General features: G+C 41.3%; 1 protein-coding gene across 23 annotated transcripts in view; it reads left to right on the plus strand.

Moving 5' to 3' along the window:
* LOC102698543 (teneurin-3) overlaps positions 1-11266 on the plus strand; it is a 285608-nt gene extending 274342 nt beyond the window's left edge. For all 23 annotated transcript variants that reach the window (XM_069192922.1, XM_069192926.1, XM_015345614.2 and 20 more), the window contains 6 exons: positions 1349-1524; positions 2370-2605; positions 4333-4629; positions 6390-8001; positions 8778-8908; positions 9667-11266. In XM_069192922.1, the coding sequence (XP_069049023.1) occupies positions 1349-1524; positions 2370-2605; positions 4333-4629; positions 6390-8001; positions 8778-8908; positions 9667-10422 (3208 nt within the window). In that variant the 3' untranslated portion in view covers positions 10423-11266. The remainder of the gene's footprint in view (positions 1-1348; positions 1525-2369; positions 2606-4332; positions 4630-6389; positions 8002-8777; positions 8909-9666) is intronic.
* Positions 11267-12564: the final 1298 nt, after the last annotated feature.

Raw genomic sequence — 12564 nt, forward strand, 5'->3', positions numbered from 1 at the left:
CTATGTACAGTATAGTGAGAATTTGTAGTATGGCTGTAGACAGGGTCAAAGGTACTCTAAAGCCCCCTTTTTGCTATTCTTGTTACCTCCCAAGTAGGAAAATGACAACACACGTGTGTTAAGAACTTCACGCATGGCCGTTTGCACTCGCAAAACTGACGGTGTGACACGTTTAAACAGCGCAGAGCTTTGCTGTTTTTAATCACGCCGACCGAGTCCAGTAAGAGAAGAAAGAGGATGTTGATGGGAGCAAGGCTTCCAAACAGCTAAGGCTGCTGATACAGCTGGGCATCTTAGAAGACCCAATTACAGCCATAAGATGACTCAGAGCCAGCACAATCCGCTGCAGGCTCCCCTGCGATTATAATATCATTACTCAGTGTCACCTGGCTGCAGGACTGCAGTCTGCACACAAACACGGATGACAGCCCCCTGGATATCTTTACCTTTAAAGATTTACCAGCAGAACGTCTGTGTGGTCAGTGTGCAGCGTTACTGAACGTGAATGCTATGCGGTTGGCATGCTTGTATTCACTCCGATACCGGACGTACCGGACGCACCAGGTACCGCTCGCTTACGTGGAGTGTAGCCGACCTGATTCTGCTCTGAGAGAACGCTGCACTGACGGACTGCAGCTCCTCACCGGGCTGCTCGTGTGAACTGATGATGCGAAAGCAGTAGAGGGTAGGATGTGATGTGGGAGGCGTGCAACAGGGCAAACCGCTCTGCCTTGCCATGCAGGCACACATGGCTAGACAAACCGCAGCTGTTCTCAATGTACGCGACTTTATTACTACGAATTAACAGTGATACGCATTTTTTTTTTTACAAAAAATGTATTGTACCCTAGTCCACATTGAGATCTGCATTTTATTAACCTATTTTTTTATGTTTGCCTACGGAGTGTTAGTAATAATACGTTGAATTCTGGGTCTGCTAGCTGTACATGAGAGCGGTACGGTAAAACTGTGCTGTAATAAGCTTCCAGTTGCAGCCTTTAGCAGTTCAGTTGGCATTAAATATAATTCTTTTTCAGTTTACACACTGTTCGCTTTTAAAGATCATTAATGACTGCAGCCTTTATCACAGGAATGACTCACTGGAGTATTGTGGCAGGGTGTGAAATTTATCGTCGTTTGACTTAGCATGCAATTTCTTTCTGGGAGAGTGTCAGTGTTGTAAGGTTTGTAGTTTTAAGCAGCTAGCTATTTTAAGGACAGAATACGAGATAAAACATTTTTTTTTTAGATTCCCCAGGTACTTGTTTTAGAGTGTTCTGCTTTTGAATTGAGGCAGCGCTCCATGACCTCAGAGCGGTTTACTCAATTAACTACGGTCTTCCTTAAGCTATGACAGCGAAGGCCGCCTAACGAATGTGACTTTTCCAACGGGAGTCGTGACCAGTCTCCATGGGGAAATGGAAAGGGCTATCACTGTGGGCATTGAGACTTCAGGGAGGGATGAGGACGTCAGCATCACCACTAACCTCTCATCCATTGATTCGTTCTACACTCTGGTTCAAGGTAGGGGAGCGTCCTGGCAGTTCAGGAAGAAAATGACAATACGGTTTTGTTTTGTTTTGTTTTAGTAATACCACCAGGACAACGCGCACTAACCCACAGCAATTCATCATTGTGAAGACAAACAGCTTGTGCTACACACAGCTAATGAATGGCTTCTCGGCGCTGTGTTTTGTTTTTTTTCCTGATTGTATAAATAAGAATCCCTTCACTCTGCTTGGAGATCGCCAGCTTATGAACTCCTGGTTCTGCAGCAACTTATTTGTGCCCTCAGAAAGATTAATTGTACAGATTATTCCTTGAAGGAACATCATCGATTCATGTCTTTGTATCTCTTGAGATGTAGAAAATCTGTTGGTGTGGGTTTAGGAGAAACTGGGCAGGTCTCTCCATGCACAGTAAAGGGATAAAAGGTTTTCTGACACCATCCTCACATAAAATAGAAGCCTCACCCAACTGCAGTACTTGACAAAGACGAGCCAAGCATATGATTCTTCATCTGTCTCGAATTCCATATGTTTTCTGTTTGCTGCAAGCTCTGAGAGGAGTGTGGCATACAGAACATCCTGTATGCCACAGCAGAGCCTGTCTGCAGATGAATAGCTCATCAGGTGGGCTCTTTCAAGGAAGTAAATCATTTTTACCAGGAGCCTGTCTGCCCTCCCATATTTTTCATGTGTGGGTCCACGGGCTTAGCCGTGAGCTGAACTTTAAAGACTGACCGTACCCGATTAGGCATAAAAAATAACTGACGATGGAACATTTTAATGTCAAATACAGTTGTGATGTTTGATGATCTGTTTTTGACCCTTTTTTCCTCCTTTTCATGACATTTCTTTCCCCTTCAGACCAGTTAAGAAACAGTTACCAGGTTGGCTTTGACAACTCCCTGAGGGTTCTTTATGCCAATGGCATGGATACCCATTACCAGACGGAGCCTCACATTCTGGCAGGCACTGCCAACCCAACAGTGGCCCGGCGCAACATGACACTGCCTGGGGAGAACGGTCAGAACCTGGTGGAGTGGCGTTTCCGTAAGGAGCAGACCAGAGGCAAGGTCAACGTGTTTGGAAGGAAGCTTCGGGTGAGGGAAATCTCCCTAGAAAAGTTTAATAAAAGTAAATATTACCCAAAATACGAGCACTGCGTACATCCATCCATTCCATGGCTGATTTACCTAGGACGGGGTCGCGGGAGAGCCAGAGCCTATGCCAGCAAGCAACAGTACACTATGTCTTTGGACTGAACCATTCCATCCACGAGGACATGGAGAATATAAAACTCCATGCAGATAGCACCTCAGCAACTGACGGCCCCAATAGAAACCACTGCACCACCATCACCACGCCGCCCACTAGGACTACAGTGTCGTAGAAATCAAGAATGGTCCTGATTGCACGTTTTTGGCTATAGAGCGCCTAAATAGTGGTCTTGTGTAAGCAGTGGCTCTAAATAAGAGGCTGCCAATCTGATCTATCTAGCTCGTTTGGTTGCTGGTAGATAATTGATCGGATTGATGATCAAGGATCGCATCCAGCAGCTCTTAAGAGAAGCCGGTGTGTTGCTTTGATCACATGGCCGGGCAGCTTGTTCCATACTCCTACAACCCCTTTGTGTAAGAGCTTATTGCTCTCCATTTTAAAGGCTCTTCCACATAGTTTCAGCTTGTGTCCTCTGGTTTCTGTTTCTCTGCCGGGTCTGAAGAAGCCTAGTGTCATTGTGTTTGAGGATTCTGGATACCAGAATCAGGGCCTCTTGTATTCTTCTTTGTTCCAGAACTAGGAAGATTCCACAGCAACAATATTTTTTGTATCATGTTGGCCAAAATTGTACACAATATTATGACTGATATCTTACTTGTATCTTGGGGTTTTTTTCTGGATAAAACGAAAAAGAAATTGCCCACAACCCATACTGTACACTTTTCAGAAAACAAGCAAAATATTCTATTTATATCAAACTTAATTTTGTTCGTTGGGTGCATCTTCATTTAGATTCCAAGCATATATGCAGAAAAAACAGGAGGTGCCAAATTCTGATATTCTTAAAAAATAATTATTCTTATTATTCGGTTAGGTAGATTTCTCACAAAGAAAAAATGTAGTAATACATTTTTACAAGTTAGAATAAAACATTTGAATTTCAAGCATTTCCATACTATAGTACATAATTAACTGTACTTTTAAGGTGTGTTGCATGTATTATTTCACAGTTTCATTTATGACTTAAAATCTACCAGTCATTTCTCTCACAAAGAAGCCCAATTCTCATTTTCAAGTGATTTTGAGTTTCAAGTCCACTAAATTCCTCCGAACGCAAGGCTTCCATCAATATCTTGTGTTTTCCCAGCAACACAAACATGCGGGACTGAGGTACTCCCACAGCATTAATAAAGCGACATTGTTTTTTATATATATGAAATAAATTGGACTGGGGTCAGAATATGATTTGCTCTGCTTCCATTTCTAAAGCTTGTCATCTTTAAATGAATGGCTCCTGTAGAGGGAAACTTTGCATGGATACACTCTAATATTTCTTTTTACCGGTTCGGTAAATTCTGAGGGGCTTAATTTAAAAGAGTTTGAACAAATGCCAGAGTGTCTTTCAGTTTAATGAAACCCTTTAAAAAAAGCAGTTAATCTAATGCCTTCCACTTACATCAAGAACTCCCAAAATTAATTTACTGTCAAAGAGAATCAATCACAGTAAATGGTGTTTAAACAATAGCAGGTCATCGAGAAGCAATAAGTGGGTGGCTTTGAGGCTTTTCCGATGGGCTCTGACGAGAGTTTTGTTTGTGTTTTTAAAAAGGTGAATGGCAGGAACCTCCTCTCTGTGGACTATGACCGAACCTCCCAGACAGAGAAGATCTATGATGACCACCGTAAATTTCTGCTGAAGATAATTTATGACTCCTCGGGTCACCCTACTCGTTGGGTGCCTAGCAGCAAGATGATGTCTGTCAACATCACTTACTCGGCCACAGGACAGATCACAAGCATGCAGAGAGGCCCCACGAGTGAGAGGGTGGAATACGACGACCAAGGCAGGCTCGTCTCCCGGGTGTTTGCTGATGGGAAGATATGGAGTTACACGTACCTTGAAAAGGTCAGATGTCTTTATCCTTTAATGTAGCACCAGAACATTAAAGTACAGTCCATGGGTAGAAATACACAACACACAAAAATAGTTATCGTTCTTACAGTTTCCTTGTTTAAAAGCTATGTGAAAGGAGTGGGTATTATTACAGCAGTGTGATTTTACACAAATGAGTGAGATGTTTTGACAAAAGAAGGTGCTTTCGCAATAGATTCCTGGGAATAGATTTTTTCGTCTGCTGAGAGATCGGCGAGCTTGGAAATGTGTCCAGTAGCTGGACTCTTACAGTAAATAGTTGAGAATCCCACAAGGTAGGAGAAGAGCAATAGATTGTTATTCCTTGTGGCCTTGAGATGCAATTTAAGAGGGAAAATTGCTTGTTGTTGTGGATGTTTGTGCACCAAGAGATGGATAACAAGGGTTTCAAACTTACAAAGCAAGAAGTCTGGGCTGAAAAATGAGAACTGCTGGAAAGCAGAAAGCAGCTGACACATCAGATATTTCTATACAGATGTGTATATAATTTATATATACTCCAAAAATGGCAAATTCTCAAGACTGTTTTAACCAGGATGTTTGAAACAATTTGTTACATTTAACTTAATACAGGAATATCTCTAGTTTGGGAATTTAGTAGCTTTAATCACACATAAAGAAAAGTTTGAAAAATATACTAGCATTATAGTGCGAAGAGAGAACATCATGTTATTTTAATATCTTAGCTTGAAGGTTTAAGTCGGCAGTTCCATCTGTGCTGAAAAGTGTTCTTCTAGAATGAATTGGCCTTGTAATTATATGTACCATATTTGCAGAGTTCTTTTAAATTCAATGAATGAACTAAGAAGAATCTGACCAATGAAAAGTAAAGTAAAAAGTGTAGGTGTTACATATGCATAGTTTTCTTAGCACTGCCTGACACAAGTGCAGGTGGCGTGACCAAGAAGAAGGATATCATCTTGGAAACATATGCCATATTGAGAGCCTAGGGAGCTCAAGCAAAGTCCTTCCAAGTATGGATGACAAGGTGACGGATTCTGCCCGGCACTCCGGTCCCCCACCACAGGCACACATACAGTCAGAGATGCATATGGAAATAGTCTGGTGATTTGCGCCTCAGAGGATGAAAAAAATGTTTCTAACAAACCGGGAAAGATGGGTTCTTTTACCAGTAAAATGACACAGCCTCATATGCTATGAATTTAAAGAAGAAGAGTTTAGGGGAGGTGTACCTGCTGGACTGTCTCCTGCATCATCCAGTGTGTTGCTTTCATTTCAAGCGTGATGTATTTGTGTTACCTCCAGGCAACATTGATCAGAAATGCCGAGAGCTCTTTTAATGACAAAGTGAATCAAATTACTTTATCTCTAACCAGCTGCTCGTAAAAAGAGATGTAAAGATCAAGCTGCACCAAAATTAGTGTGATTTTAATTTCCTAACTGTCTTTTTTTCTGACATAAAATTCTTGTGCTTCTTACCAATATGCAAAAGGTTTAATTACCCGCTGTTTTGCTAAGTGAATTTGACATTAAATGGAGCCTACCTTATAACATAAGTAGCAGCGCATTATGAGGCCAGAGCTAATAATTGCAAAACCCTTTAGAATTATGCATCCAAGTACATTAAACAGAGCAGCATTAAAGACTTGTAGGTCAAGGATAACTCAATTAAAAAAGGAAATCATTGCCGAAATGGAATGTTAATACCTGTTGTCACCTAATTTGCATTTTAATACCCATGTGTATAATTATTCTGTCTACTTCCTTTCCAGTCAATGGTGCTGCTGCTCCACAGTCAACGCCAGTACATCTTTGATTATGATTTATTGGATCGTTTGTCTGCCATAACAATGCCGAGCGTGGCCCGTCACACAATGCAGACCATTCGCTCAGTTGGGTATTACCGCAATATTTACAGTCCCCCTGAAAGCAATGCCTCTGTCATTGTGGACTACAGTGAAGATGGGCAGCTGCTGCAAGTGTCACACTTGGGAACAGGCAGGCGAGTCCTGTATAAATACAGAAGACAAAATAAGCTCTCCGAGATCTTGTATGACAGCACGCGTGTCAGCTTCACATATGATGAGACGGCAGGCGTCCTTAAAACTGTGAACCTGCAAAGTGAGGGCTTTATCTGCACCATTAGGTACAGACAGATTGGCCCTTTAATCGATAGACAGATCTTCCGCTTCAGTGAAGGTGGGATGGTAAATGCTCGCTTTGACTACACCTATGACAACAGCTTCCGTGTGACCAGCATGCAGGGCGTGATAAATGAAACGCCTCTGCCCATTGACCTCTACCAATTCGATGACATCTCTGGGAAAGTCGAACAGTTTGGCAAGTTTGGCGTGATCTACTACGACATCAACCAGATCATTTCCACAGCCGTCATGACTTACACCAAGCACTTTGACGACCATGGTCGGATCAAAGAGATCCAGTATGAAATATTCCGCTCTCTGATGTATTGGATAACCATACAATATGACAACATGGGCCGCGTGACCAAGAGAGAGGTCAAAATTGGGCCGTTCGCCAACACTACAAAGTACGGTTACGAGTACGATGTGGATGGGCAACTTCAGACGGTCTACCTGAACGAGAAGATCATGTGGCGGTACAACTACGACCTGAACGGAAATCTGCACCTGCTGAACCCCAGCAGCAGTGCCCGCCTGACTCCTCTGCGCTACGACTTGAGAGACAGGATCACCCGCCTGGGCGACGTTCAGTACCGGCTGGATGAGGACGGTTTCCTGCGGCAGAGGGGGGCTGAAATCTTCGAGTATAACTCCAAGGGCCTCCTCGTCCGCGTGTACAGCAAGGGCAACGGCTGGACGATCCAGTACCGCTACGACGGCCTCGGGAGGAGGGTCTCCACCAGGACGAGCCTGGGGCAGCACCTCCAGTTTTTCTATGCCGACCTCAACTACCCGACCCGGATCACCCACGTTTATAACCACTCCAGCTCGGAGATCACCTCCCTCTACTACGACCTGCAAGGACACCTCTTCGCCATGGAGATCAGCAGTGGAGAGGAGTTCTACATCGCCTGTGACAATACAGGAACGCCCCTGGCCGTTTTCAGCAGCAACGGTCTGATGATTAAGCAAGTCCAGTACACGGCTTATGGAGAAATCTACTTCGATTCCAACCCAGACTTTCAGCTGGTCATAGGATTCCACGGGGGCCTGTATGACCCTCTGACAAAGCTTCTGCACTTCGGGGACCGAGACTACGATATCCTGGCAGGACGCTGGACTACCCCCGACATCACCACCTGGATGAAAGTGGGAAAGGACCCTGCACCATTTAACCTCTACATGTTTCGGAACAACAATCCCGTCAGCAAAGTGCATGACGTCAAAGAGTATATCACAGGTAAGATTTAAGTCGAGACTTTGTTGCGGTTATTAGCACAACATATTTGACGTATTTGTTTATATTTATTTCTTAATTGGAACAGAGATCACCATATCCAGGGCTGTTCCTTTGTACAATAGATCTGATAAAGCCTTGAGATGTGGATTTGTCACATTAAAAAAAGATTGTTTTTCTTTTTTTATGTCTGGATCTTCATGCTTTAAATCAGCTGGCTTGTCTGCTATATTTAGGAAGTTAAGAATATTAAAACAGTTGCTTTTTTAAGAACAGTGGAATACTGCCATTTCAAATAATCTTCCCTTTTTACTTATCTATGAATGTTATAGTTGTACATTCATAATGCAGTCATATGTAACATTAAACATAAAGTACTAATTTTCAGAGTTTTTTAATATTAAATTATAGCAGATATATTACAGTGTACGGAGAGCTTTATGCAACCCTGCAATTTTGTTTAAATTTTAAGAGCTAAACCAAAAAAAGGAATTTAAATGCAATACATACAGTAAATAGTGAATATACTATACTTGTACTTGTTTCAATGTCATAACAGCTGTATTTACCAATGCTATGTCAAAATGCTTTTATATTAGCAAGGAAGTTTTATAATAAATATGCATTATACCAGTGTTTTGTTTTATATGTTTGCGTTAGATTTCCATTGGACTGAAAGTTGTAGAGAAGTCCCATTTTTAGTTGGACTTTTAGTTTAGTTTTTCAGTCAGGTTTTCCTGACAGTGCTGTACTTTTTTCTGTTTCTTTTCTCTTCAAAGATGTCAACAGCTGGCTGGTGACATTTGGATTCCATCTGCACAATGCCATCCCTGGCTTTCCTATTCCCAAATTCGACATGACAGAACCTTCCTTTGAGTTGAAAAAGAGTCAGCTTTGGGATGATTTACCGGTAAGCAGTCAAAAAGGACATCTGTAGAGCTCTACAAACTGTGTTATTTTTCTGGCATAAAACCAAATTATTCATTCACATGCCAGAATGTACTTGATTTGCAGTAATAGGTATTTTTTTATTAGGAATGCCTAGCAGGCACAGGGAAATAAAGGACTTCTTAGGCAATAACTTGCAGTTGAAATATTTGTACATTTGTGTTATTTCAGCCTTTAGATGTTAAAAAAAGCTTCATGTATAATATTTCACAAGTTAAGTATAAAGACAGTGATTAATATTTTGGTGTTAAATGCTAATTTAAAAAATATTTGATGTTTGCCTGCTAAATATAATTCTTAATACTGTGAAGTGGAGATTCACCTTCTTCATAGCTGTCATTGTTAAAAAAAATTAAATGTTCTGCAGATCTAAACTTCAATGGCCCCAAGGTAAACTTTTTTTTAAAGACTTTAAAAAAATATATGCCTTTAAAACCTTTTTACACATTTCTCCCATTCAATAATTCAGAAATCTCCAGATTTTTGTCTACCTTGTATGATAGGATTCAAGGCTAAAGTTATTAATTGAATCAAATCATTGATTTAATGCTGCTGTATTATTTATCGTTTCTGTATGGAATATGGATATCCTTAGCCGTACTACAAATATATTTTTAGAAATGTTAAAGGCTGGCATTATTTAATGCAGACCGCTCGAAGGTAGATTGTCTGAGGTGTTAGGCGTTGCATCAATAACGTGAGCTCTTCTTTCTTCTGCAGTCTGTTTCCGGAGTTCAGCAAGAAGTCGTGAGACAGGCAAAGGCATTCCTGTCATTCGGAAAGATGCCGGAGATTCAGTTCAGCAGGCGCCGATCGAGCAGGGAGAAATCGTGGCTCTGGTTTGCAACCCTCAAGTCGCTCATTGGGAAAGGGGTGATGCTGGCCGTCAATCAGGGGCGGGTGGTGACCAAGGCACTGAACATCGCCAACGAGGACTGCATCAAGGTCGCCGACATCCTGAACAACGCCTTCTACCTGGAGAACCTGCACTTCACCATCGAGGGCAGGGACACCCACTACTTCATCAAGACCGGGCTGCCGGAGAGCGACCTGGGCAACCTGCGGCTAACGAGCGGGCGCAAGTCCCTGGAGAACGGCGTCAACGTCACCGTCTCGCAGTCCACCACGGTGGTAAACGGCAGGACTCGCAGGTTCGCGGACGTGGAGATGCAGTACGGCGCCCTGGCGCTGCACGTGCGGTACGGCATGACCCTGGACGAGGAGAAGGCCCGCGTCCTGGAGCAGGCCCGGCAGAGAGCCCTCTCCAGCGCCTGGGCCAGGGAGCAGCAGCGAGTGCGCGACGGCGAGGAGGGGGCGAGACTGTGGACCGAGGGGGAGAAGCGCCAGTTGCTAAGCGCCGGAAAAGTACAAGGTTATGATGGGTACTATGTACTCTCCGTAGAGCAATACCCCGAGTTAGCCGACAGTGCTAACAACATACAGTTCCTAAGACAAAGCGAAATAGGGAAGAGGTAACAAACTGTTCATTACCGGCTGCCAAAGAGACTGCCTGTGGCCATTCCCACTTGGGGAACCGAACTGAAGTGTTGGCACGCGTAGCTACAACAGAGTACATGTAGAAAATAACTACTACTTAGGCCTTAACAAGGCCGTGACACAGATTTGCGTCTGTAGCACAACCTTGATGGACTTCAAACTCTTGTGTAAAAGAAAGAGAGTCAAGGAGAAAAAGAGTGGTGGTTTGTGGAATCAAATTGTTTTTACAAATGACCTTAAAAGGTGATCTGCTTTAAAAATTAAAAAAAAAAAGTTTAAAAAAGAAATGTGTTTACATATGCATATCACTGCACTCGACTGGACTAATATGTATAAAGCCTATTGGTTTTCTTTCTAGGCAATGTCTATAATCAGATGTTTGTTTTCATTCTGAATGGTTGACCTTTGCTTATAAAAAAAAGTAGTTTCGCTCTTAATAAGAACTGATGTGTCTCAGTAACCAGCCAAAACTGGGAAATTCTGCTGTTAATAAATCCAACTGCTTTTACTGTGCCGCTTCCTGAGAGGACATTGTTGCCAGTGACCTGCTACCGGAGATATCAGATTTATTGTTAATTTTTTAATGGTATTGTAGTGCTCCTTGGGAAAGATACAATTAAAGCAAAGAGAAACAACTGACGCAACAACATCATGTCGTACAAAGCAAAGGAAAACCCAAACTTTTTTGTAAATTATGTGAGACAAGTTCTTTATGGATTTTTTATATGAATTCCAATTAACTGTTCATCGAATATTAGTCTCAGAGGAGGTAATTTATGTAAAGTGTTTATACATAAAAATAAAATCTTAAAAATACTGAGGATTTTTTGGTCATGCGTTGTGGTTTATTCTATTCATACAGTATGTTTGAAATTGTCCATCCTGTTTTAAAATGTAAATGATCCCAGTCGTATATCAGCGCTGAATATTCATTGCTGATATCTTAGCTGTGTATTCAGCATAAGAGCTTCAAATAGCTTTTTGAAGATGAATGATCTAGGACTTCATACTTAGTTTGAAACAAAATATCTGAACTTTTGTGAACCAGTGGCAACCTTCAACTCTTTAGTATTGATTTTTTTTTTAGTCTTTTGAAAGAAAATAGTCTAGTGGCTTCAGATACTGCACATAATATCAAATATTCAGCCAGTCTTTTGTAATTTGGTAGAGCTCGCTGATCAGACAATATTAGAACCAAAGGAGAAGCAAATGTTGGAGAGTCCTGTGGGTACTTTGTGTGTCCTCCTTTAACTTCCCAATTTATTTTGAGTTCTTTCTGTTGTGACTGTTAATTTATATGTAAATGATCCTATTACTTGGAAAACGGTCATAATGTGATTGCCAAAACTATGTTAATCTGCACACAACACAAGGAGATTTCTATATGCTATGGCCATGCCCATATAGAGTACTTGAGACAGAAAGTGCACATACTGTACTGTAGGCAAACAACACCGGTTTTGTCTGGAATTCACACCCCTGGTACTGTGGAGGTGTCGTTTAGCATAATCATTTAAAAAGTTAATTTTTTTTTGGTAAATTTAAGTATTTAAAGCAATCCATGTACACATTCAGCTAACAACAGTTCATTAAACAGACTAGGGCTGTGGTGTGTTAAAATAACATGAAAGGGAACCAAATTTTTCTGTGCTTCTTTGAAGTTTTCCATGTGAAGCACTCTGGATTAAACAGAATTTTAGACTTAACCCAGATAACTATTCTGTCTAATGTGCACAAGTTGCCAGGCAGAAGAAAAGGCTATCAGCAAACAGTGATGTGTTTTCATTATGACGTTGACTAGTTTTTGGCTATGTACTGTACAGTTTCACTCAATTTATTTTTTATATGGGATATAGATTATATGTCCAAGCTATACATATATAACATATATAGGTAGTAAATTATATTTATGTATACATATTAAATCCTAGCACCTTATATAAGAACAAACAAGATTATAAATTGCCTTTATCTTCGATTCTCAGCCTCCAGTGCTTGAACTACAATTATAGTTAAACATTTTAACGTCCACAGAAAAGACGACAAAGCAAAGTGTTTATAATGAACTAGAATGTAATATTTATAGTTTTATGGTTTATTTATTCGCTGACTCTTTCTGTT

The sequence above is a fragment of the Lepisosteus oculatus genome, chromosome 1 (assembly GCF_040954835.1).
Source record: "Lepisosteus oculatus isolate fLepOcu1 chromosome 1, fLepOcu1.hap2, whole genome shotgun sequence".
Lineage (NCBI taxonomy): Eukaryota > Metazoa > Chordata > Actinopteri > Semionotiformes > Lepisosteidae > Lepisosteus > Lepisosteus oculatus.